Source organism: Lates calcarifer, linkage group LG20 (assembly GCF_001640805.2).
Source record: "Lates calcarifer isolate ASB-BC8 linkage group LG20, TLL_Latcal_v3, whole genome shotgun sequence".
In the NCBI taxonomy this organism is placed as follows: domain Eukaryota; kingdom Metazoa; phylum Chordata; class Actinopteri; family Centropomidae; genus Lates; species Lates calcarifer.
The window spans coordinates 15043159-15070834 of NC_066852.1; the positions used below are offsets into that span (position 1 = coordinate 15043159).

General features: G+C 41.6%; 2 protein-coding genes and 1 long non-coding RNA gene across 6 annotated transcripts; 2 read left to right on the plus strand and 1 right to left on the minus strand.

Moving 5' to 3' along the window:
* Positions 1-382: 382 nt before the first annotated feature.
* Positions 383-9862, plus strand: paxbp1 (PAX3 and PAX7 binding protein 1). Its single transcript, XM_018691284.2, has 18 exons — positions 383-828; positions 1063-1185; positions 1742-1954; positions 2147-2368; positions 2467-2567; positions 2798-3021; positions 3369-3558; positions 4686-4809; positions 5459-5561; positions 5761-5876; positions 6018-6217; positions 6310-6457; positions 6577-6698; positions 6823-6899; positions 7006-7072; positions 7426-7572; positions 8762-8916; positions 9086-9862. Exons 1-18 carry the CDS (start codon positions 525-527, stop codon positions 9204-9206), a joined length of 2757 nt encoding a protein of 918 aa, XP_018546800.1. The 5' UTR covers positions 383-524; the 3' UTR covers positions 9207-9862.
* LOC108893329 (uncharacterized) lies at positions 9462-11302 on the minus strand. The gene is made up of 2 exons (XR_001962651.2): positions 10520-11302; positions 9462-10276 (listed from the first exon to the last, which is right to left on the minus strand). It is a non-coding gene; the product is annotated as an uncharacterized LOC108893329 (long non-coding RNA).
* Positions 10269-27157, plus strand: slc7a1a (solute carrier family 7 member 1a). 4 transcript variants are annotated; one of them, XM_018691285.2, is made up of 13 exons: positions 10269-10434; positions 18525-18798; positions 18888-19070; positions 19239-19397; positions 19597-19774; positions 19953-20086; positions 21561-21783; positions 22437-22576; positions 23808-23910; positions 24091-24296; positions 24522-24673; positions 24784-24892; positions 25278-27157. In XM_018691285.2, exons 2-13 carry the CDS (start codon positions 18612-18614, stop codon positions 25460-25462), a joined length of 1959 nt encoding a protein of 652 aa, XP_018546801.1. In that variant the 5' UTR covers positions 10269-10434; positions 18525-18611; the 3' UTR covers positions 25463-27157. The 4 variants fall into 4 exon arrangements, with proteins under 4 accessions (XP_018546801.1, XP_018546804.1, XP_018546803.1 ...); XM_018691288.2 differs by lacking the exon at positions 22437-22576 and adding an exon at positions 23307-23443 and having other exon boundaries at positions 10270-10434; XM_018691287.2 differs by lacking the exon at positions 10269-10434 and adding an exon at positions 14368-14520.
* Positions 27158-27676: the final 519 nt, after the last annotated feature.

The following is a 27676-nucleotide window of genomic DNA, read 5'->3' on the forward strand; positions in this document are numbered from 1 at the left end:
CCGGCAAGACACCACGTTTCGCGACAATGAAACAAATACTCAATACAAATACAATGAATACAAATACTCCTTTAAATAATGTCGTAGTTTGTAAGTAAATTTGTGAATGAAAAAAAAAACAAAACAAAACAGTAAACATAAGCATACTGACAGAAATATCTGACAAACCATCGGATTTTGGGTTGGGATGGGTCAATATAGATAAAAAAAAAATATTGTTACAGTTTTCTTGTGTTTTTTATTTATTTATTCATTCATTCATTTATTTATTTATTTTATTCTTACATATAACTAATTGCGTGTGCAGAACTGATGTCCATCTATACTATTTTTGTCCAGTTGAGGGCAGTAATACGCCGGTGACGCATGTACTCAGCTTCAAATTTTTAAGGTGAAGAAGAAGCGCAGTATCTGACAGAAAATGGCTGCCCTGCGGTGTGAGGATAATTTGTTTCGGCCCCAACTTCAGTGTTAAGGTATCCTACGACTGAGCATGCACTGTTGCATCTAACAGAAGAAGCATCATGTTTAAAAAGGCGAAACGTGCTAACTTTCGGCGGAGGAATGAGTCCGACGAGGACGAGCAGGAGGAGAGTCAGCAGCCCCCGCTCGCATCGTTCGGGCCTGTCGTGGAGGAAATCCCGTTTATGGAGACCTCATTTAACAGCATTACCGGAGCACCCAGCAGCACGGATAGTTATCATAGCAACGGCTTTCAGGCTAACCTTAACAGTGCAAGGGTTGTCAAAAAAGAAAAGAAAGGCAAAGAGACAGCTACGGTGCCAGGACCCACGAAAGCCAGTTTGCTAAGTTTCAACGACGACGAAGGTAAATCAATGCTAAGTCAGCTAGCTTGTTAGTCTTATCCGAAGAAAACGTGTTGTCCTGAGAGGTTTAAGTTTTAACGTTGCTCGTTTAGTTTCTGCTGAAAACACGGAAATCGTATTCACACCATAAAGCATTTTAAATGAGTACTTTCCCTTACCTCTTATATGATCATCATCTTAAACTGGATGGTGTGCATGCTTAACTTTCTTGCTATCATGACTTGTTTGTAAACAGAGGGATCCGAGGTGTTCCGAGTGAAGAAATCCAATCACAGCAAGAAGATTGTGAAACAGCTGAAGAAAGAATACAAGGAGGATTTGGAGAGGTCTGGATATGTCAAGCAGGAAATCAAATCAGGTGGGATAATGGCACACTGCTCATGCGATACATCACCTGATGGTGTCATATTGCTAACCAGTATGAGAATACCGTAGACTGCCGGGCTTACTTTGCAGCCGCAGCATTTGTCTCCAAATATCAGACAGCATAAGGTAATCATTTTGCTTACTTAAACAATGTGCCCAATCAAAGTATTCAGGGCGTTGATGGTAAAATGTCATATGTTGTTGTACCACCACAAGATGGTGGTGGACTTCTTGAGGAAACTGGCAGGTTCACCAAAGCTTGCTCCTTAAGCACTGACTGAGAAAACGAACAGAAGCTTTACTTGTCAGTGGTCACTCCAGATGCCCAATATTTGATGTTTTTGAAATAATAATAAGATTCCATATATATAATTACTGTTTTGGTATCTTAATGGTTTGGTGGTGCCAGAGCCTGTTCTCTAATATGAGACATACTATCAGTCACTGTAAAGAATCAGTTAAATGGTTATAATGTATATGTAATGTAGGTTTGTTAGATCTGTTATTCTATTGAGTTGTCCGTTTCTGCATCTGTATATGTTTCCTAGATGCACCACCTCAGCCTCCAGTTGCCATCAAAGAGGAAGTCACCAGCAGAGCCGGTAGCGAGCAGGGGGAGGAAGAAATGGAGGTGGACAGTGCTGATGAGCAGGAAGAAGAAGCAAAGAGTCAGGGTGGCCAGGCACATAGTCAAGTGTCCAAGAGCAACAACACTGGAACAAATTTCAACACGCTTTCCTCCCTCGGCAGCCTAAGACCAGGTATCGTACACATGTTTCTACTGCTCCAACACTAGTTTGAATGCTTTTATTAAGAGTGGTTCAACTCTTGGTCTTGTTGATAACTAATAATTAATGTACATAATGTATTAGAATTTCTTGAAAGACCTTTTGGTATTTGCACAAACAGCTACACAAGTACTTAGATCAAGACCTGTTTCTCTCTTATTCCAGGGGAGATTCCCGATGCTGCATTCATCCATGCTGCCAGAAAGCGGCGGCAAATGGCTAGAGAACTGGGGGGTGAAACTCCACTAGTAGAGACGGAGACTCCCAAGAAACGTTTGGTACGAGAAGACCAAGATGCCAGCGATGATGAAGATGAGGAAGAGAAGAGGATCCGCTTCAGCGGAGTGAGGAACAAAAGCCAGAGGCAAAAGATAGCCGAGGAGATAGGTACCATACAACTATGACGCCCTGACTATCCATTGATTATATAGTTGTGTTTTAAATCAGTTCTCTCTAAGACACGAACATCCCCCTCACACAAACAGGTATCGAGGGTAGCGATGACGAGGCACTGGATACAGGTCAAGATGAGGAGGTGAGCCGGTGGGAGCAGGAGCAGATTAGGAAAGGAATCAGCATACCCCAGGTAAGCTGTACTAAATCTCTTTTAATAGTCACAAAATATTTTGCTCTTCTGTAAAACACCTTTCATTTGAAGATAATTTTCTTGCATGTTGTAAACTTAACGAAAAAAATTTTCATAGTATAATTGATAATGGAAATAACAGTTGCAGCCCTAATGAATTGGTAGTGGACAGCAGCAGTACAGTTGTAGTAATAACAGCATTATGGGTTTGCTTTGTCTCTAATGATTAGGTCCAGAGCAACCAGCCAGAGGACAACACAGTCTACTACCAGAACAGCTATGAGAGCCAGCCCTATGGCTCCTCTTACAGCATGCCTTTCACCTACAGCACTGTGGCCCCACAGACTGGAAAGCCAACTGGCCGAGCAGACAATGGTTCTGTTCACTACGGGGCCCCTATTAGTGATCTAACCCCGGTACCCATTGATTTGGTAAAGAAACGCCTGCAGGATAGGTAGGTTCAGTGGAAGACTGCAGTCTACTGCTGCCATCTCTGTGTGCTGTGGTCCTGAAGACCCAGCAAAGCTGTCCACAGGTCTAAGAGCCAGAGAGGGAATGTGGGGGTCTGGAGGAGGGTTTACATTAGTCCCCCTAATCACAACTCCTGTTCAGTTAGGAGTACACTGTTCTAACACATTGTCTCATGTCTATCAGTTTTCATGTTGTGTTTATTTGATGGATGCACAGCAATTATCTGCCTACTGTTTGTCAGTAATTAAAATTAGACTAGCTTTGTTTTTCCTCAGCCCCGTCTAAGTAATCCTTTCTTGCTGTCTTTCCCTGTATGTCATGTGTGTGTAGACTCAGCCAAATGCGTGCAGGCCACAACGCAAACGCCAAGCGCTACAAACAGATTGAAGAAGACCTGGCTGCCTCTGAGGGCACCATACAGCAGCTGGAGGGCTCATCCAATGACAATGCAGATCAATATAAATTCTTGCAAGAGATGCGAGGGTATGTTGGAGACTTGCTTGAGTGTTTCAGTGAAAAGGTAAGGGAGAATTTATGTGCCATCTGATTAGTTTTCTGTTTTGTGTCTGTGTGATCTCTGACCACCTAATGTGGATTTTAAAGAGATAGAATCTACAAATTCAGTATTGTGAAGCATTAATTGGGAATTATAAAATGCCTGTGTCTATTCTTTCGATTTAGTTCATATAGTTAATATTTTAGGAACCATTATTATCGCTAGTTAACAGTGCTGACAAATCAATGTGACTGCAAATGAGGGACTCTGAGCACACTCTCTGTATTTCCCAGTTGCCTCACAACTGCTCTCATTTTAATCAGAAATATAACTTTGATCTATTATCTCAACCAGACACTTCAGCAAGTGGTTTTTGTATTGAAAGAAAATACTCTTAGTTCATAATGAATGAGGTTGTTTAACATTTTCAGTTTCTTACACAGAATTCATTTAAGCTTGTCATTACTCATTAGAATAAGTAAACAGAGTTGTCCTAAGATGACATAGTGGTGTAACTAAGTATATACCCAAGGTGATGAATCCAGTTTATTAAAACATAATCAAACGATGTCTCTGACAAACTATGTTCTATACACTTCTGTAGCTACTTACTAAATGCATGTCTAAACAGAATAACTCAGTCTTGATCAGCAGCATCTACATTGAATGAAGAGAGAACCAGCCTGCCAGCTGCCAACATGTGTTTCCGCAAGCACACTAATGCCCTTTTTAAACCTGTTAGGTGACCCTGGGTACGCAGAACATTGTGATGGATCCTGGGGACACTAACCAGCCATTGTTACCACAATTATTACAGCATAAACATCATGACTGGAACTGTGTATCATCAGTGTTGGATAAAAACCATTTGACCTCAGTTTTGTGATTTTACTGCATTAACTTCACAAGGGATTTAATTGGTTTTTCCATATTTACAGCTAAGACCATTGGCTGCTCCTAAGTCCATACTGTTCAAGCTTTACTTCACAGATATCTCATAGATGTCTTCGAGATACCAGGTTTTCACCCAACACAAGTGATGTTTTGGTTCCAGTGTATTATTGTCCATCATGCTCCTGCAAGACATCCCTGTGACTCGGAGCCCCACTTTTGTTTGGGTCAGAGGTCACAGAAGGCATCATATCTTTCAGGTGCCTGCTGTCCTGGAGCTAGAGGCTGCCATGCACCAGTTACTAAGGCAACGGGCCTCACGACTTGTCCAGAGAAGACAGGATGATATTAAAGATGAATCATCGGAGTTTGCAAGCCTTTCAAGTCAGTCCATCTTGAAGGTTTTTATGATTTATTTGAACGGCCTCGTTAGTTCTCTGTATGTGTGTGTGTGTGTGTGTGTGTGTGTGTGTGTGTGTGTGTGTGCACTGTTTACTTTCTAGTTTCCCGCTACCCCCCCGTTTTGTTTCCCTCATGTGTGTCATCAAGGCTAATTGAGGTGTGATTTTGAGTGAGTGAGCATGTACGTACATGGGAAATGTTTTATTGGAGGAGCTTGGTTTTGGCTGCTCTGTAATGGCTGAGTCTCACAGTCAGCTGGGTGCTTGTCACTCAGCGCAAGCAATGAGTCACTAAGTAAAGATGACAAAAACGTTAGTGACTTGTCATCTGTCACTTTCACTGTAACATGTAGGAAGTTGCAGACAGGTAAGTGACTAGAAAATGAATCAAAAACACCAAAAATTATTTGTGTCAAGTATGATGTGTTATTGCAGGTGGCACCTAATCTGTTTACTTGTTTCCTAAGTTTAGAACAATCCCTTTTCTTATCTATCTCATGTAATTTATTTTTAAACTATCTGGATTATTCAAAATTTGAACACTCTTATGTTAAGTGTCCAGAATTAGACATGGGTTATGGGTTTTATCAGCTTTTCATTACTGGTTCTAAAATGGCTCCTGTCTCTTGCAGATAAAGCTGTCATGGCTCCTAATTTAGACTCATTTGGTCGAGACCGCGCAGCATACCAAGAGCACAGTCGCCAGAGGAGGATAGCAGAAAGAGAAGCACGGCGGTATGAAGCTCATTTGTACTTAAAGACACATTTCCAGGATTAGTAGGCTGAATCTTTTTGTGACATGTTTCCGAGTTAAAGGTATAGACTCTATAGTCTCTGTAGATTGTGTTTTTGTTCTTGATTGTAGCTCATTTTGTCTCAATGGTCTGTCCTTGGTTTTAACTGTCTGCCTTTGTGCTTGTGGGTGTGTGTGAAGGACTCGGCGGCGACAAGCTAGAGAGCAGAATGGAAAGAGGGCTGAGCATAAAGAAGGCTTATCATCTGATGATGAGGAAACTTCTACCGACATCACCAGCTTCAACATGGAGAGAGGTTTGTCATTAAATAGCTGCAAAAATTACAGTATCAACCAGATTGATGAGAAGTGGCAAATTAGATGTGTTTTAACACAGACATGATGCACATCAGACATTCTGTCAGTCATGCCTAACTAAAGCCTGTCATCCCATCCAGATCGTATCATCAGAGAATGTAAGAAAGTTTTTGAGGACGTGGTGGAGGACTTTCATTCCCTTGACTGCATCAAATCCCACTTTGAAGTGTGGAGAAGAGACTACGCCGACTGCTACAGAGATGCTTACATTGGCCTCTGTCTGCCCAAGCTCTTTAACCCTTTAGTTCGCCTGCAGCTGATAACATGGAACCCTCTGGAGGTACAGTGTGTTCGTGTGTTTTCAGCATTTTCCCTCATGAAATGGGACGGAGAAATTGTGAAATCTGTTGTCTTTTTTCCCTTACTGTTCAGGCACAGTGTGCAAACTTTGAGTACATGCTCTGGTTTGAGTCACTGCTGTTTTATGGATTCGAGGAGCACAGCACGTTGCAGAGAGGAGATGGGGATATCAGTTTGCTGCCTGCTATTGTGGAGAAGGTCATCCTCTCCAAACTGACAGGTAGAGAGATCCGCACAGCAGCATCTAGCAATCCAAGAAAGATTACCACAGCATAACAATGCAGGCCAGTGTAAAATATGTTGTGTGTATTTATGTATTTGTTTGTGTGTGTGTGTCAGTGTTGACAGAGCAAGTGTGGGACCCACTGTCAAGCAGTCAAACAGCCAGGCTGGTTGGCTTCATTCATAGACTAATGAAAGGTTACCCCACTGTGCTGCATGGAGACAACCGGTACACACAGGTACTATCCACTCTCTTACTGTGTACTATACATACACATCATGTGCTTTATCTGTAAAATAACAGACTGCTGTCATTGTAGAATCATGGTCATCCTGATTTTCTTTTTTTTTTTCCTCTATCAGGAGCTTTTGAAAACTATTGTCTTTAGGACCAGGCGGACTCTGGAAGAAGATGTTTTCCTTCCACTCTACCCCAAAAAGTATGTTACACAATTGTTAACATCAGAGATTGTCCAGTTTTTTTCTCCTCTGTCTGTAGAATGTCACTTGATAAGTGATTAAAAGTGAGTTTTTACTTCTGTTCAGTGTGTTGGAGAACAAGAACAGCAGTCCCTACTTATTCTACCAGAGGCAGTTTTGGTCCTGTGTGAAGGTATGTGCACTCATGGTTCTCTCTGAGTCTAATCTGAATGATTAAAGGTAGAGACCAAGAAAATTCACAGGGTTGCACATTGAGGTGCAGTCAGACACACATCTGTTTAGGTAAAAGAGATACTATAAACACTTTAAAAAATGCTTAGAGTGGATTTACCTCACTCTGTTAAGTCACTGGCCACCCATCTGTTGACCTGGGCCAGGTGCTCATATTCTATGACTGTGTGTTCATGTCCTTGATATAGTTTGTATAGTAACCACTGACTGCAACTTTTACAGCTGCGGCAGCTAAAACAACTACTTGCAGATTGACGTTGCATGCTGTTGTGTTGCTTTTGTTGTTCTGCACAGCTGTTTGGCAACATTCTGCAGTGGGAAGGCATCTTATCCAGCTCCTGTCTGAGGGACCTGGCTTTGGACAGCACTCTCAACAGATACATCCTCTCTGCGCTGCAGACCACAGATACAGGGGAGGACAATGTTCAGAAGTGCCAGAAGGTAGGAGATGTGCTTACACACACAAAAGTGCTCGAGTAGTCAACGACTTGATCAGATTACCTGATTTGTTTTGATGAAACAGTTTGTCTGTCAGTTTATCACTTATTTATGAATGAATGGGTAAAGAAATCTAAGAAGAGAGATTAGTTGCTTGTTCTATGATAACTTCACCTTGCTGGGGCAGATCTCATGGATATAAAGACATAGGAGTTGTTTATTTCACTGTTGGGAGGGAGTCAGTACATACAAGTTTCCATTCATAAACTTGACATCTATGGATATAAATGCAGTCAGTTTGTCATATCTGTATACAAGGGGATGACTTGACTTTCCACTCACACACATTTTCCTGTGTTGATGTACATCCTGTTATATACCATTCTCACCATAAAACTTGACGTGAGGAAAGAGAAGAAGGAGCCAGGACACACTATGTTGTCAGCTGTTTTGTCTCCATGGTCTCCTGCAGGACTTGGTATTAGAACATGACACCATGAAATCCTTTTTTAGAAATTATTCAATTTCTGTACTTATTCCCTTAACAAGATATTGAGGAAGACTGCTATTTAATTACAGTTTGAAGCGGTGACCCAGATTGCATGAGTGACCCAAGTATTTGATACCTGACTCCGTCCATTAAGTTAACAGTTGAATTTCTTTGGTTTTCATTGGAACCACTGTAACTCCAGAGATGAAGCATTCTTGTATTGTAAGATACCCAACATCAGTAGTGGAGTGAATGGTGATCTTGTATGAGGACTCTCTTCCCAAGAGGTTCAAGGATTTAGTGATTTATAATTTAAAAAAACTTCACTTTTCATAGGCCCAAACTGCAGTTAGACATCTTTTTTTTGTAGGTTTCAAAATGATTCCAGGGACATCTTACTGTATTTAATGGAACATGATGTACCTACCATGTCTAAAAATAGAGATGATTTTTTTAGCCACCTGAGCAATGGAAATTGGCTCTTCTCCCAGATCTGACAGTTTGATGAGAGGCGCTTGTATTTTATAATAAAATCCTCTCAGCCCAGGTCAGTGTGATCGGCTGCTCTCCACTTCCCTGTGGCTTTTTTTTACAGCTGGCAGCCTGAACTTGACAAACACACCTGCTCAGCTGGTGAGCTGTGGCCGACTGCTACTCACAAAACTGTGGTGACACAGAGTTGGCGTTTAACTTTTTTTTCAGGTGGCGGAGTGTTTGCCAGTGCAGTGGTTCTCTGGGCTCAAGGGCCAGCAGACGTTGCCTCAGTTGGAGCCATTCTGTCGCTACCTCACCCACCTGGCAAACTCATTGCACCGCGGCAGCGTGGGCGGGTCTGATGTGGAACGGCGCACTGCCAAGTAAGAGGCTCTCCTAGGTTCACAGCTGGCTCAGGATGAAAACTTATGTAATAACAATTTAGCAACTAGTGTTCTTAAATGACCCTCTCGATCACTACCTTTGAGGTGTGCTGTAATGCTTTGGGTATGTGCTCATACTGCTCCTAATATAACCCATATCTGCCAACAGGGAGCAAATCAAAGAGGTCGTGAAGATGTTGGGCCACATGAACGCCTTGGACCACATCATCGCTGTGGCAGCAGAGCATGGCATTAAAGACATCAAACCACTTCTGGAAGCCAAGTCATAGAGGACGGGACAGCAGCAACTTTTCATTTACCTTCTGTCATACTCAGCACATTTGAAGATTTGGGATCGTTAACTTGGATTCCTGGAAATAATTTGCGTAAATGGATTTAAACTTAAGCTCAACAGTTACTCCGTTGTAAATATTGTGAATAATGTATAGAAAAGTGTGTTCATACGTCTATCAACTCAAGCCTGATGCTGAAATGAGGCCTTGTATTGTCAGCTCAAAAACAATTACTGTTATACTACAGGCTGGTGATATTTTAAACACGTAATTTATTAGGAGTATTTGTTGACATGGATTGCGGTTTGGGAAAAAAAGAACTTAGTTGACACTATCTTCAACCTGGCTATATGTAAAAACTGCTTTACCACCTTCATTTCTCTCACATGCTTTTCTGTTTGTGCCAAAAGAACTTTGTAGCCTGGCAAAAGTTAGGAATTGCACACAGGCCAAGAGTGACAACCCAACGGTCTCTCTCAGACAGCTGACTTGATGGTCGTTCTTTGATCTCCACTTTATCCCACAGTGATCCTCTTGTCACCCACTGACTGCCCTGATGACCGTACCAGAGCTGAAAAATTTGTAATCAGATTTGTAAGACTTTTGTTTTAGTTTTGTTTGCCTGTGAATAAAATATTAATTTGAAAGATTGATTTTTAAGTATTGATTTACTTTTCAGGTGAGGAATGTTATTGAAAAGGGACAATCTACCATTATTTCCAAAGTGCTTCAATTGAAGAAACATTCTTAAATGTTTAATTACTCCTCTTTAGACTCCAATACAGTCGCCATCACTGATTTAAAAGCCTTTTCTGCTTTCCTGTCTAATGATCAAAACTCTCGTCAACACTATCAATGTTAAATCATAGTCATTAGCTCTTTGTTACTGATTTCAGCCAGTGGCCCCTTGTGGCCGTCGGTCACCGAATGTCCTTTCAGGCTGACGGCTATTGCACAACTGTAGCCTAATAGTCATGAGCAGGCGGGGCTGCTGTTTCCCTGTATCCCCTCCTCCATTCGAATGCGCTTTACAGAGCAACAAGAAATCTCACATTCTTCTTTACCACCTGTAAAGAAAGACATATAACGTTGGCGTGTGTCGATGCAGTTTAGTTTTCTTCAATTTCCAGTTCTTTTTTTAATTATTTATTATTTTTTTTAGATCTTTTAAGGAAGCTCACTCTCTTGGATCACTGCTTCATGCGCTCCCGAAAGGGTTTGCAAGGTAAAAAAAAAAAATCTACTACTACAACGTTGCTTTGTGCTATGTAGCCACATTCATGCAAATGCGTGAGTGTGTGATGACTAACCTTCTAGCATTAGCTCCTTATGTTAGATGATTTTCAGGTATCAGTTGGAGAGCTTTAGCGAAACGCGTCTCCATGCGTAAAGTTGAGTGGGTGCCTGCGTACACAAAGCACTCATGCTGTACACCACATGCTCGCCTCGCTCGTACCCCATCTTAACTTCTCAGCGAGTGCCGCTGTTTCCTGCTGCACACAACAACACATCTGAATTGCATAACTTTCCTTCCCTGCTACTCGCACCTCGGTACCTAACAGTTAGTCAGCCAAGGATGAGTCCAAGTTTCGGGGCTACTTAGAAATGCATCATTTGTGTCCGTGATCGTGCAATGTGACAGGGGTGATTCCTTGAATATGTTAAGACTGTATTTGACCGCGTGCAAGACCACAAGTGAAGCTTGTCCCAAAGAGGTCGATGCATGTGAGGAGGGTAGGGATAGTGGAAGTGGAGAGGTGGGGGGTGGGGGTGTCCGGAGTAAAGACTTAACTGGAGTGAAAGCAGCAAGTGGCCACACAGGGTAGACAGACACTGACATGCAAGGCAGGCAGCAAATCAAAACAGAAGCAGTGGAAATACTACATAAATGACTACTTAATAAACTCCCAAACTGCATTTGTTTCAGTAGAACACACAGTGCAAATCATCATAGTGCCAATACACTGATGCAGATTGAGAGTTGGATGGAGATGACTCAGTCTGTGTCACTCTCTCTCTGTTTGGCGTTTGAAAAAGCAGCTGTTATTACAGTATATGTGGTGTTCTATTAATAATGTTTTGTAAAAACATTATTTTTTTAAAGACGTGAGAGATTTTAAATTGAGCAGCATTTTCTGTTCTAAATTAAACCAGATTTTAAGAGTGACTCAGAAAAAAAGAGTTGACCTTTTAGATCCTGGTGGCCACAGTTCAGACCAGTTCTTGTCAGTCTAACTTTAGCCCGCTCTGAAAGTGGGTCACTAGCGGGTGAGTTGCTGAGTGCAGGGTTGGATGTAACATATATAAATGTACAGAGGGTTGTGTGTGTGTGTGTGTGAAAGCTTTCAAGATTCACTGAGATTCTGGGAATGGATTCAGCATTCCAGGGCTTCATATTTCTTTCAGACTAAATGTCTGGTTGCCTTTACGCTCAGTATCATCAGCATAAATCTATGAACGTGTATTTCTCCGAAGAGTGTGTAGTTGTTGTTTATGGTCAACTGAAGTCGGTGGTGTTTGACTTTGACTTGTTAAAGCACTGTGCAAAATCTTAATGACTGTAGCTGCAGTAAACAGAAGCAGTGTGTACAAAACTTGAATCAGGGGCTTATTATGAAGTTGGGTATTGGTAATACATACCACAACAGTGTGTATTTATACTGGTGGAGGTGATTAGTCGCTGGAATAGAAACAAACTGAGATTCTGAGAATGAACTTACATACGAACTCACAGGGCAGTGATGCCCTGAACCAGCTTTTTAAGTGTTAAATGTACAACTGACTATCACTGTGAACTATAACAATAAGACACAAGTGTCTGAATACAAAGTTATACAAATATTTTTATATATGTTTTATTTCTGTTTGTAGCTCTATTTTTCTGCAAGAAAAATTACTTTATCAGTATATTGAGTGTCTTGGATGTTAAGCCAGTGCTGACCGTTAGCCCACCCACATTATCAACAAATAATCAGCAAAGAGACTCCAGTGTTAAGCAGAGATATCAGTAAATTCTGCCTACTTTTATACACTCCCCAAATTGTTGGCTTAAAAAGTCAAAGGACTCCAGTGTTTTAACATCACTGTTTATCTTTGTCTAAAAACAGTTTATATATGGGCTGGTTCCTGACCTAAAAAAGTGGCAGTTTTACTGAGCTGAGGTAAAAGGCTCAATCTTTTGTTGCCTAAAATATGTGATTATTTCTCTGGTCTATGTCAGAGTGGAGCATGAGAGCAGGATTGTTGTCTATCCAAACAGGAGGAGGGCACCTTTACATTTGTCTCCCTGTTAAAAATTCTCGGTTTTGCTGTAAATTTGACTATAAATAATAATGTTTTTATGGTCAAAATTTGTCCGCCAGTGTGATGATGATAATGTTTAAATATGTTTTCTTTGACTGTGGATACTCTTCATTTAGGAAGCATTATGACCTGCCGTGTTTGTTGAGTGTTGTTGTTGTGGTGTTACTTGTATGTGTTGTTGCATGTCATCCACAGAGATGGTACAATCTGTGACTTTGCCTGAGACTGACTGACCAACTGACTGACTGACACACATTACTGCAGTCCATGCACATGACAAGTTCAAGGTGACCCAGTGAGGCACACTTGAAACCACCACCATAACACAGCCAAAAGATAGCTTCTGTGTAAGTTAACAAAGTTATAGGACAACACCAGGGCATTATCACAGACATAACAAGTAATTGGATAGCAGTAATTTTCACTGTTCGTAGGGTTAATTACGCCTTAAGTACACTGATGTCTACCTAGCAGAGTTGGAAGGCATCATGTGTGCACAAAGATGTGTGGGATGGGGTACAGATGGGAAGTGTCAACAAGCAACAGTCAACACTCCACTATTGCATGCTGTTCTTTCTCCTCTGTGAACACACCTGCTAACTCAATGAGCGAGACAGCCCATAGTGAGTGTGTGCGCGTCGTTCATAGCTGAACTGTACGCCAACACAGAGAACAAAACATAGAGCAACATGCATTATATTTTTCCATTCCCTGAGTACAACTCAGTGAAAGAGACAGTTGCTTGCCTGCATTACATGTGAAGATACTGTCCAGGCTCACAGATCCAGGCTTGAGTGTGGGTTTGCATTTTTAATTTTTATACTCTCACAAACTATGAAAAACCAAAAAAACCTTTGTGTCATCTGACTGTTGTCTAATATGGCTTACTGTGACGTTTGCTATCAGATATGTCAAGAGGAAATGCTCAAGAGAGCGAAACACCAGCACAGTCAAGAATACTTTGCCTGCTGCAAAAAGAGGGGATGTTTGTTTAACCGTTCTCATTTTGCAGAGCAACTTACAGGGAAACTCTGTCAAGCCAAATCCCCACCGACCTTCTCAAATACTGTATATTCCTGCCACTGTTTACTCTGTTTTTAGGAGATGCACTTCATCAAATTACTGCCATATAAATCCAGTTATTGTGTAGCAGAACTGAAAAGGACTCCTTGTGTAAATGTCAAGCAGTGTCATATTCATAGCCTACTTTCATTGGTTCTAAAGGCTCACACCCCCCTTTCCTGTTCATCCACTCCCTCCCACTGATTGGCACTGCCTCTTCTTTTTTTCCCCCCACATCTCATCTATTGGACTCCGCCAAAATCAGTTTTAAACTGACAGAGGGTTGTATATGTGTGTCAGCATGCATACGCTAAGATAAGAAGGGAACATGCTTTCTAAAGCCAAGAGGGTTTTGTCACTTTAATCTACACACTGTTGAACCTTTGGTATTTATTCCTGTGTACATAATCATTTCATCACAGTGAATTTTTAAAAAAAAGCATGTACAAATGTGTGTGCTTGCGTGCATGGGTGACAACAAACCAAAGGCTTATCTGGATGTAGCCACCAGTTACCGCCACTTGTTAGAGTTCGCTATGGTACATCTCTGTTATAAAAAGCTGCTGCAGGTGCAGACAAACTGGGGTTGTTGTGACTGTTTGCACCTATGCAAACTGCAGCTCAGTGATTACATAAGAGCTCAAGAGCATTACTGTAAAAAATACATTTATGAAGGTTTTCACAGCTGTCCAGCCACTGCTACATTTTGAACTGTGCTTGCTTGTGTGTGTGTGTGTGTGCATGTGCTCGTGTGTGTGTGCTGCTTGGAATAGCTAAGCCATGTGATTCCTCCAGATTCTATTTCAGAACGGCGGCCGTCAAAAACGCTCTGCACTTGCCACAGGAGCTTGAAGGATAGTTATCAAAAACGTCGTTCAGTCCGTTATTGCTCTCTCAGACTTTACACTGAGGTCAACAGGTGAAGCGTAACTGCAGGTGGTTTCAAGTAAGTACATGACTTATTTCTTAACCCGCCATGTGGGAACAGGTTATTGCCATTTTGACATTGATATGCAGCTCTGACATTGCATGCAGCTTATTTCATTATGCTTCCTGTTTCAAACACAGAAGGTTTATTTAATTGTCATTTTAGATTTCATCATCTGGTCTGATGCATTGGCAGAAGATGTTTGACTCAGCAGCTATGTAAGCTGTGCTCCCCAGTTCAGAGAGGGGTCATGTGGTTCATATAGGCTACTTTCCTTTGTGTTTATGTGTGCACATGTGTCTTCGTTCCTGTAAGTGCTTTACGATTAACCTCAGGTATTTGAATGGTATTTTCACTCTAAGCTTTTATTAATGAACTTCCTGGATTTTATAATAATGTGGCTCATGACCAGTTTTAATAATCAGGTACTTATTCATCTGGGCTGAATAATAATGTAAGTATAGGCTCAGAGGTCTCACTGCTGCTGGTTTAATCCAGTACTATCATGGATTCTTTGAGGAGCAGCTGTTTTTATTAGAGTCTTTTGTCAACCAATTAGTGAAACACACTTTTATAAATTTTATCAGGCAATGCTGTTTCTCTATGTCTGCACTTCTTAACCATGCACTTGTGTTTACTGAGTGCACACAATGTAGTTTTTACATAATGTGTAAATACAATGCACTAATACACCCGCACTAAACATTATAATGTTGTAGGGTCCTAATGGTGGGCAGTACCACTATGACACACAACAAGGGAGCCCTACATCCAAGGGCATAATTTACACCATGTCCTCTTACTACAGAGGGGTGGATGATACCAAAGCTCAGAAGCTGTAATCACTCCTATGAAGCAGAGTGTTTCAACACACTGTGTCAGAGCTTGTATCAAATGAAGAATACCACGTCACTGACAACATCAGAGATCACTGGTTCTTTTGAAAGCCAGTTTCAAATTCTTAAAGTTTTGTTTTGCCCAGCCAATAATCCAAAATCCAAAGATATCCAGCTTATTATCATACATGACAAAGAAAGCATAAAATCTTCCCATTTAAGAAGCTGGAGCCAGCAGTTAAGTAGGAGTTTTTAAAAAAAAAAGAAAAAAAAAAGGATACTGTCAGTCGACTGTTCAATTAATCAACTAATCACTTCAGCTCTATTTTATTTAACAGATAATTCCCCTAAAAAGACAATGGAACTGATCATCAAATAGAGGCAATGTAGTGAAGGACAGAACTCCTTGTTTTAAAGATGGAGATTTGTAATGGAAAACTTCACCGTGTGGTGCAGAGGAAAGTGTGGCAGTACTTTAGGGTCAGCATTGAATCAGCTTCTTGAAGGCATTTGCTTCTATAAGGTATATATTAGACAGGTGTACAGTATGTATGATGGCATCGCCCCTGAGCCTCCTGAGAATCCAGTGATGTATTTCTGTTCTGCATTTCGATAACTGCCTCAGGTGTGTTCATGGGTGAAGGCAAAGCACTCTTGAGCAGTACATCCTGTTCTCAGTTGAAAGGCATGATGCAAGTGTAGTTCTTTAACTATTTTTGTTACATTTAAGTTTTACTTGGTTGTGGGTTGTATTTGTAGTTCTGCTTCCTGTGCTGTGATGTTGGACACTGGCCAAAAACCTGACTGTTAAAGCCAGTGCACTGTGGTGTGGTTGTGTGATGGTTTTATCTTGAGTTTCATGTTTCCCTGCATTTTTGTTTCAGTGTGTGATATCCCTATTATCTCATTACTGTCTGGATGACTGAAATGAGTCTATTCACACATGTAAGAAGACAAGACCTTTTCTGTACAATAGGTGTGAAGTTTTACCTATTGATTCAAAAATTTACTGACTAAAAGCTGAATGCTAAACTGCCAATTTCCAATGTCCAATTTTAACTATTCAATTTAAGTTTTTTATTTTATCATACTTCATTTAGCTTTTTGTCTTAATGTAAAATTGCAAAGTAAAATAATATGTCAAATTATCCTGATGTTCACTACAAAGGATATATCATAAAAAATAAACAGTGGACAGTAGATGTATTATACAGAAATTGTTGAAGTATCCAGACTTTAATTTTTGCAGGTCTCGGGAGGAATGCAGGTCGAATGCTATAAATGTGCTTGATGGCTTTCTAGGGAACCCCACAGGAAACTTCTCCCTCTACAAGTATAAGCTTTGTTTGTGTATGAGAATATTAATTGGACATTTTACAACAAGTACACCTCCAGTATACTTTCAACAGGCCAGGTTGGAAAGATGACCTGAATGTTTTCTGGAAAGAAAAAAGGTCGCCACCTTAGCTTACCCTCATGTGGAAGTTTCCATGAGGGATGACATAAATGTTGCACTGTCCACACGACCTTTCCAAGTTCATGTCCTCATGTCAGTGGACTTTGGAGAGCTGCCATTATCTCATAATGGGCTTCTGTGTTACGATGCCGCATGTCACTCAGTTCCCAGTCTTTGTTCCATGGGACATACCACAGGTCCTCTGCCAGACCGCCACAACTTAACATTGTTTACACCCCCTCCCCTCTTTTTTTCCCTCTTCTCTTCCTCCGTCTGCCGTTCATATTTTTTTTTCCTCCAAATAAATATCAAGTATTACCTCTTAGTATGTGAGCTCAGCACTGGGGAATGTGTATGAGATGTTGGACAGACTATTGACCCAGAGAATCTTCTCAGCAACCACTTAGGAAAGAAGCCTCGCAGCTGTGTTTTGCCTCCAGAGAGTTGACAGTTTGGTTTCAAACTGTGTTGGCGGCCCAGTTCCTCCCCATTTTTTAAAAGTCCCATCCCATTTTCGATATGAGCCTGTGCATGTGTGTAGTTAAGTCAGAAAGTAACATGCCTCTAAAGAGAAACGTGTTCGATTTAAGAGTCTTTGATATAAAGGCTGATAGCGTCCATTTTAAGTATAATTTACTCATCATAAGGAGTACTACTTGGCCTCTGAAAACAGTTGTATAATGTCTTCTGTGGTTTGAGAAAATAACCCTGATCACAACATCTGGATTTATTTTGGCTTTAAAACATAAACATTTTTATCAGAGGTTGGCATTTATGGGGCATGGAGGATCTAATCAAAGATGTTCCGAGTTGCATTTTGGGAAATGTAGGATCCAGTGGTTTTGGAGCTTGACCTATACAAGGGACTAAAAGTCAGGTAGTCTACTTCAATTCTTTGTTAAATCTATCATTTCTGAGCCTCCTAACTGTAGTAGTGTAATGGTAACATTTAATTTCATTTTCAAGATTTTAAATCTGATCCTTTTATAAGTATTAAAGAAAAATATCATATTAAAAATAACAGCAAGTACTTGTCATAGTTAAGATTCTTCTGTCTAGTTTCTTCAAGTACGTATTACTTTCTATCAATTCTGAGCACAGAAAATAATAGTGGATTATCCTTGTTTGTTCTGTTACCCTAAGCAAAGGTAAATAGTACTAGTCTTGGTACATTGTGTTTCTTCCGTTAGGCTGTAGGAGTAACCAAAGTGATGAGCCTCCAAGGCATGATTCAAGAAAATGTTTCTGTGTCATGAGTTATGATTCTCTTTGTGTTGAACAGTCTGTTCAAGGGCTTCGCCTCCTCTCCTGTGAGTTGTGCCGTGTTATGTAACATATGTCTGCAACGTATCCAGCAATAAGATGGATTATCCCTATAGGCCCCCAGTTTTTTGGCTAGCAGTCACACATTGTGGATTTGGGTTGCATTATGCAACACCCCAGGAAACAGTGTGCTACTTACACGTTTGTCAAGCACAGCTGAACCCCTTTACTTGATCTTTAACTCTTTACTACTGTGTTTATAGATGTGATTGTAAATGTAGCTTCTATAAACTTTCACAGAAACACACGATGTGCTACTGCACCAGTGGTGTTTTAGTACACCAGTCAAAGTCAAAGACTGATAATGAAAAAATGAACAGATGCTCTTCATTCAACTATAAGTGTAAGAAACTTTCTTCATTTTTAATCACTGTCCTTCATCTCTTCTGTCCTTTGCCTCCCATTAGGTTATACGTGACCTCTCCCCCTCTCCCCTGTGACCTTTGAATCCCGGTCGACCTTCTCCCCTCTCCCCTGAGGTCAGACTGCCATCTATGGCGCTAGAGAAGCTCCTGGGTTTTGGGAAGCAGCTGTTGAGAGTGAAGGTGGTGAACTGTAACACGGAGGACTCCCGTCTGTCTCGATGTCTCAACACTTTCGACCTGGTGGCCCTGGGCGTGGGCAGCACACTTGGCGCTGGCGTCTACGTGCTAGCCGGGGCTGTTGCACGAGAGAATTCAGGTAAGTAAATGCTACTGTTGATGGCTTAAAGATGTCTTCTGAGACAAATCTTCTAATCGTATAATCTCTTGTCCCCACCCCTACCCCAGGTCCTGCTATTGTACTGTCCTTCCTGATAGCAGCCTTAGCCTCAGTGTTGGCTGGTCTGTGCTATGCTGAGTTTGGCGCCCGGGTTCCTAAGACAGGCTCAGCATATCTTTACTCCTATGTGACTGTAGGGGAGCTCTGGGCTTTCATCACTGGATGGAACCTCATCCTCTCCTATATCATTGGTAAGCAACACAGTATATCCTACAACACCGTCTCTTTTTTGTCTAGTTTAGGCAATTCCTATATCTTAGACTAGATTTACAGAATAGTCCAAGAACATCTGGTACTGTGGCTCAAAACAAGGAAAAGACACCAAGAGATGTCATTCCACTGCTCTCTCTGCATCTCAGGTACCTCCAGTGTGGCCCGTGCCTGGAGCGCCACCTTCGACGAGTTGGTAGGGAAGCGCATAGAGCATTTCTGCAGGGAGTACATGTCTATGGATGCCCCAGGTGTGTTGGCAGAGTACCCTGACATGTTTGCTGTTCTCATCATTATCACTCTCACAGGTAGGAAAACCTCTCTCTTTCTGTCTGTCCCTCTGTCTTGTGTAAACACTTTTTGCCTAACATGACCTGACATTACTGCAGGGGCAGATGTGTTGCACTATAGACACTTATACGAGCACAAACTTGTTTAACAAGTCTTTTCTGTGTCTCGTCCTTAAAACACAGTCTCATTTTCTTTCTCCTTCCTTCCATTTCTAAGGTCTGCTGGCATTTGGAGTCAAAGAGTCAGCGATGGTGAACAAGGTTTTTACATGTATCAACATCTTGGTCCTGTTGTTCATGGTGGTCTCTGGGCTGGTCAAGGGTTCTTTGAAGAACTGGCAGCTAGACCCTGAAGAGATCCTATATGCCAATTATACCAGTAACTCCAGCCTCAAGTAAGAATGTAGACATACAAACTCACATCCTTCATGTAGATGTCCTGTGTTGTATAGGATACTACATTTTTCAGCATAAAGGGTCTCAGTTACTCCAGATAATCCACAGACCTCAATACAATTTGGTGAACTGAACCAACATATTTTGCACTACTTATACTTTATTTCTCCTGTCCAGTCTGACGGACGTCCTGCCAACCAAAGAGAGTTTCGGAGTGGGTGGCTTCATGCCGTTCGGTTTCACAGGCGTCCTGTCGGGAGCTGCTACCTGTTTCTACGCCTTTGTCGGATTTGACTGCATCGCCACGACAGGTCAGTGCTGGATGAAACCAGAAAACGCTCGTTCTGTTGGCCCCATTCTCGTCTTGTTCCACTTCGCAAATCCTTTCCACCGCCTCATGGGTATGTTTTAGTTCTGGGGGGTGGAGGGTGGGGTGGGGGGTCGGTGTAACTCGATCTGGAGTTGGGACCATTTCAATCCTAAGCTTGTCTAAACATCCAGGAGTATTGCATAAGAGGGGCAGGGCAGAGAGAAAAGATGCAGTTTAATGCGTTTGGCCCAGTTTTGCTTTTGGCGGAATGCCAAGCACTGTGACGCATTTTAGGGGCATAAATCATGATATGAACTTTGGGGAGAAGCTGTTACCCAAGTTTTTTTAGCACAGATCTTCACCTGTGAATAGGTATGTGTGTCCTCATGTAGTTCTGTGTAATCACTTCAAGGCCTCTGGGTTTTAAAAAAACTGAGCGTTTACAAATTTCTTCCAGCTTGCCTGTTCTCCGGCCCCCCAGTTTTTCCCACCCCTCTTTTTCCTGAATTCTAATTGGCTAGCGTGAAGTTAACCCTGAATGATTGCTTTAGTTTGGCTTGTGGGGGCAAGTCTGTCACACACACTCAGGCAACCTTAGGCCATTATATCATCTGTGTGTCTGTGTGTGTGAGTACCTTATCCCCTGCCCTGGTCCACACACACAAACACAGCCACACATACATCCATACAACTGTTAACCACTGTGGAGCTTGTGACCCCTGACCTTTCAGTAATCTGGGCCAATCAGTAGCTGTCACCTGTAATGAATGGTCATGCAGGAGAGGATCCAGACAGCGTTATGCATGCTCCATCATCACGATGTGATTTCACTGCAGAACAAGGCCTGAGTGTTTGCCTTAGGAGTGCTGTTGCATAATCAGCTACAGCCGAATAGTTGGGTGTTTTAGTCTTGTGGGTGCACAGGGAAAATAAGCTCCTTGTTCAGTTTGTTGCAAAATACCACGCAAAATGTTTCTTAAATGCATCTGTTTGGCCAGTTTACTACATTTCCTGGAATTCTGTCAGCCATAAAGGAGTGAATGCTGTGTACAATTAAGAGTCGGCTCAGTCCTTGCATTAGTCACCAACACAGAGTGGGCATAACAGGTAATGGAGGGATGCTAGGCTGATGTAATAAGAAAGCAAAATTGCGTCTCCTTCAAAATAGATGTCCCTTCCCATTCTAACTATTAAGACGATTTTAGTAGACTTCTGTTACTGTAAAGAAAATGTTACTCCCAATGCAACCAAAGCAATTTTAGTAGTCTGTGATGCTGAAGCTGATCATGACAAATTGTCATTATACACATTTGATAGGGAGATTGAACTTCTAAATTATGTTACATTATCACAGTCACGTGACTACACAACTATTAGCACCTGGTGAAGTTATAAATGAGTAAAATCAGACGTATTGCTCCTTTACCCTTTTCTCTCTCTCTCTCTCTCTCTCTCGTTCTCTCACTACGCACTAGGTGAAGAGGTGAAGAACCCCCAGAGAGCCATCCCTATTGGCATCGTGTCCTCGTTGCTCATCTGCTTCGTGGCATACTTTGGCGTTTCTGCTGCCCTCACCCTCATGATGCCGTACTACCTGCTGGACAGCAACAGCCCCCTGCCTGTAGCTTTTAACTATGTGGGCTGGGGAGGAGCCAAATATGCTGTAGCTGTAGGCTCTCTGTGTGCTCTGTCTACCAGGTAAGCAGCTTACACACACCGGCACCAAAATTAGTTTTAAATGCACCCTTGTGTGCTCTCGTTCCATCTCTCACTCTCTCTCTTTTAGTGTGTGTATGTGTGTGTGTGTGTGTGTGTGAGACTGTATGAGTGTATATTTAACTTCAGAGGTCATTTGATCCCTTAACTAAAAATAAGAGCACTGCTGATTATTGTACCATCAGTGTATGTATGTGATTATGTAAAACTGACTCAGGTCACCAAAGGCCATCACAAGCTACATTTTTACTAATTGTCAGTTTTTATTAGTATTTTATAATGGTTGTATTATTGCATATACATACTTTATTTTGCATGAGTATTGCTTTAATAGATAATTATCACGCATGATTCTGAATTATGCATGCACTGTATACAGAGAATATTTGAAGTCATACTGATGTGTGTGAACAGATTTGTGCTTTGATATTAAAAATGTTCCTGCATGCCACCATTACTCTTACCCTGGATGAACAGCACAGTATGTACAGTATTATGTTATGTAAATGTAATGTATGCATACTGTATGTTGTTCTTTGTATATATGAGCTGGCATCTTTGTTCATGTATGTTTCACTGTGTTCTCGTGGGTGTAAGTGTGGATACTATATATCCTGGTCTTCCCCCCCTGCTAGCCTGCTGGGTGCTATGTTCCCTATGCCGCGTGTGATCTGGGCTATGGCCGACGATGGGCTGCTTTTCAAGTTCATGGCCGAGATCAGCCCCCGCACCAAAACCCCGCTAATCGCAACCCTCACCTCCGGCATAGGGGCAGGTGAGACACTAACACGCATGTTTTAAAACAGCATCCACCACGGTACACACTGAGGCCTCTTTTCGTGCAGCAGGGCTGAGCTGCGCTGGCTCGCAAATGCTCTGGCCTGCACGTTGCAGATTCTGTGTTTAACCTGCTAGAAATCAGCACTCGAGCATGAAAAGGCTATCACTAACTACTGTTCTAATCCTGTCTTACGTGGCCAAGTCTCTTTTTAGTTAGCTGAGCCAGTCCAGGTTACTGCATCTCTACTTAGTCATTCATCTAACATGGGTCAGTGACTATGCATTTTTTTCTAATGAACCTTAGGAGATTAAAGAATGTTTTGTGCTTGCATCTTATAAGGAAGAGGATAAATACTAAACTGCATGGTGAAGTAACCTAAGATTTTACATTGGAATGGACAGTAACAGCACATGGAGTACCATATTTGCTATTTAAGGGAAAGAAATTTTGCATGCTGGCATCAGAATGTCCTTGGACCAACATCACGCCCCCGCTGCTCCACAGTGCAGCCAGTACAGTATCCTGTTGCACGTTCTTGTGCCCCAAGTCCCGTTAACTCCTATCTTGCCAACCATATTCGCCTCCTTTCGCTAATTCTCCCCCTTTCTCCTCTACTGACCTCTTTCAAATTCCTCCTTTCCTCTTGTTCCTCCACCCTATACCTACAACTGTCATCCCAATCTGATGTTCTCCCCTCACCCTACCCAACCCCACTCCACCCCAGTCTGTTGGGTTCCATGTTCCCCCTGCCCCGTATCATCTTTGCCATGGCTCGGGATGGCCTGCTCTTCTCCTTCTTGGCCCGCATCAGCGAGAGGAAAGCCCCCATAACATCCACTGTGACCGCCGGGGTTATGTCTGGTAAGATGAATAGGGAGTATGGAATGAGGAGGGATAAGTAAAGCAGAGGAAAGAGTAAGGATGATGTGAAAGTTTAATTTTAAAAAATCAAGAGCAAGCAAATCAGGAGGACATAGGAGTGTAAGTTGTATGCTGAGGTCAACTCTGACCTTTGTTAGCGAACAGTCATGGCTGCTAATTAGGGGCACAGAGCAACAAAGAGTGACTTTGCAATGACTTGTGACATTTAGAAATGTTTATGGAGAAGGATGATCCTGAAAATGTGATGTTTTTTCTAGTATTAAATGATTTTAATAGTTTAAGGTTTTGTGGTCAAACATTTTTTTCATCTCACTGTCTGCCTCTTCTCTCTTGTTCTTTGAAGCTATCATGGCCTTTCTGTTTGACCTGAAGGACCTGGTGGACCTGATGTCAATAGGGACACTGCTGGCCTACACATTAGTGGCTGCCTGTGTCTTGGTGCTCAGGTCAGTGAAGGAGACATATGTAGAGCCCAACCTGGGACAGGGGAGAGTCATTTCCATGCTAAAGCTCAGCTTTGTATTCATGCTGAAAACAATTTCATACTCTGTTAATTCTATACTACCAAACATAATATGACTGACTCAAAACTTGATGTAATGGTGTGATTGACATCACTGTGTCAGGTACCAGCCAGAGCAGCCAAGTGTGGTGTATCAGATGGCCAGTACCCAGGACGAGGTGGAGATGAGCGACGGCATCAGTGTCCCCAGTATGGGCATCCTGCCTGGCGTAGAGGAAAGGTTTAGCTTCCAGACCCTGCTGTTCCCAGACAACCCTGAGCCGTCCACATTGTCAGGCTTTGCTGTCAACATCTGTGCCTCTGTCATGGGTAGGTAATCCCGAATTAGTTTCATAATGTGATTAAAAAAAAACAAAAAAAATCTGAGTAAAATAGAGAGCTAATGTGGTAGAGATTTGTTAAAGGTGCTGAATCCAGGTGAAGATTTAATAGATTCATTTGAAATATTTTTACTGAGTATTGAAGGTGAAATTACACAGCACTTGGGCAGAGTTATAAGCATGAAATAATATAAAAATGAATATCCTTCTGCAGGAGGGTTGATCCTGGTGTTCAGTGTGCTGGCAGTGCAGGGAGGCTCTGCTATGTGGAACTTCATAGCCCTCAGCATCATTTTCATGGCGTGTCTCCTCCTCACCTTCATCATCTGGAGACAACCCGAGAGCAAGACGAAACTCTCTTTCAAGGTTTGATTCCAGAAACTCAATCAGCGTAGATTTAAAAGTGGTAGTTTTGGGCACTACTTTTTTAACACTACCTCTGGTCCTTATACTTTCTTTGATATTTGACTCTTCAGGTTCCAATGCTGCCCTTCATTCCAGTCACCAGCATGTTTGTCAACGTCTACCTGATGATGCAGTTGGACAGAGGCACTTGGATACGATTTTCAGTCTGGATGGCTATAGGTAGTTATACTCTGTTACTATTCATCATGCCTTGTCTTCCCAGAGTTTATACTGACACACCTGCTGCAGAAATTGTACTCTCACCTAAAGGGGAAGTGACGCCTCTCACTTGATTTAGTATCTTGAAATAGGCAGTCCAACAACATGACCATTCTGTCATTATTATGTCAACATTTTGGATTTGCAAAGCAAGAACTGATTTGAAGCATGTCTTTGGTGTTACATACAGCAAAGAATCTCACATGGAGTTCTGTGTGTTGGTGGCCAAAATTAGCCTCAGCAATAAAAAAAGAAAAAAAAGCTCAATAGATAGCTTATGTCAGGCTAACTTTTGGTCCCTTTGAGTTCACTGTGACTGATGCTACTTCTTGCTCTACTTTTTCAGGTTTAGTGATCTACTTCTGCTATGGCATTCATCACAGCACTGAGGCCACAACAGCCCGCTCGTCTCCAGAAACGGAGATGATCGGCTTCAAGCATGACCACGAATCAGAAACCGCGTCGCCTGAAAAGGAGGCCTTCCTTCACAACGGAATCAGTGCCACGGAGGAGGACGATGGAGATATGTAGGAAGTGTTAGGACATGCTGCGTACATTTCAACCTGCCCTGACGCCAGTCTGTCTGTGTAAGAGTATTTCTAAAAGGACAGCTCCCAGACCCTCGCTGGCAGTGCTCCTTGTTGGGGAGAGTAATGATAAATAACTTTGACCTAAAATACACAGACCTGTGATGTTCTCCTTTGACTGCTGGGTAGAACACAGACAACTGGTGATAACACTCATGCGAAAAACAGAACTTCTGTAGCCATAATTGACATGTTTTATTGTTTCAGAATTGTGATATAAGCTCGTTACCCCTTGTGCTTGGCCTTGAGGTTCAACTGCTCGTTATTGCTTGGCTGTCTGAAGGGGGAGGGTTCGTGCTGGAGACATGAAACATGTTTCCATGTTTCAGGGAGGCTCTGATACTGGAAAACCATAATATTTGTTTCTCCTCATGTTGGGTTGTAGTTACTTCTTTTGGGAATGTCTGGGTTACATTGTTGGCAGTAGGACTATGTACACATGTGGTAACAGCTATTGTCTGGGTGCCAGAAGGTTCTACAGTAATGCATTTGTTTGTCTTTTTTCTGTTATAGCAACTACTGTATATATCTACATAATTCTGAAAATCAGATGACACACGTCAGGATTAAATACAGTCTGGCACCAATAGCTACATTCTTTTAAACTTGATAAACACTTATGTAACTGATGATGAAATGCTGCTCTAACAGTCCTCACTGACAATTGAGAGCTTGCACAATACACACTGCCGCATACTTGGCTTGTCAATGATGTAATTACCCTTGTCCACCAGTAGGAAAGGGTGGTCAGGCGAGGTATAAGTGGGCCAGTTGTGGGAAGCTGTAAATTGCTTTCCATGTGTCCAACATTAAGTCTAAAGGATTACGTCGATATCATTTGAAGTTGCAGGCTTTTACTTTTAAGACCAGCACTCTATTGTAATTATACAGTATGGTTTTAATGCAGGCATATGTCTCAGCAGGAAGCAGTGATGAACAATCATAAGCCATGAATCTGACAGCAAATTATGATGCGGACGTTGCTGTATAAACGACATATCCTGCTCGACAGTTCCCTACACTGAGGTACAGAGATGCAGAGGAAGTGATTCAGTCTAAAGCCTAAAAGGAAAAATTTTAATTGTCAAACTATGTGACTAGTAACAGTTTGTTAACAGATACCTGATTTTACATGCTCGTCACAGTAATTATGACAGTCGACAGTTTTATTTGGGATATTTAATACCCTTGGTAACAACATGGAATCTGATTTGTGAATCGTGACACATGAACATCAGGTGTTGTTGCTGAAGGCCAGTTAATGTCCTGTAACATTTGATAATAGTGGATTTTCACAGTGCTGGCTGCTGTGTCTTTTTGCATCTGTAACTTGTAACAGTTAATTTCTCTTTTAAAAAACAATAATATAGGCTGACTTTTTTTTCTTAAAATGTTCAATTTGGATTAATGTATTTGTTCTCAACTTATTTTACATTTATTTTCTCATCTTTATTAATGTCTTTTTTATTGCCCACTTCCCAAAACATGGTAACTTCCAGTGTGTTTTTCAGATTATGAATCTGATTTTTATATTTACAATTAAGCAAAAGTCTATGAAGAATTTGATCAGGTAGAATTTCACCACTTCACTTGTACATTTATTTCTTTTTTTGCTGTCATTAAAATATCTTATACTTTATTTTTGCTCTTTTCAACCAACTCCACAACAAACACTTTGGTTGGAGATTCGGTGGTGTTAGGCTAGTAACAAGCAGAGAAGGCTGAGGAGTGGCGTTGCAGAGGTCTGGCAATTTCACTTCAATCCAACTCCTCACCCCAAGATTTTGTATTGTGCAGATCTAACCGACGCTGTCTCAAGTGATGTCAGTTCAGTCAGTTAAGACTTTGCTCAGTTCCCTCAGGGACCTCAATATGCTTTATACAACTTTTTGTGGAGTGACACACTTCAAGACCTGAAAACACACTCTGATGTGTAAAATCGGTGGAATTCCCCTTTAACGAAAGAATCATTTAAATGCAGACCTATTTACTGATTAACACATCATAACATTAACATCATATCATCAACACATTTTGTTATCAGTGTTCTCATCAGCTTTAACCCTTAAGTGCTTTCACTGTGGTTTTGGGAGCTCTTTACATCAAAGTACATGTGTAATCAATGTAATCATGTGTATATAAAATGTTGTTTATATTT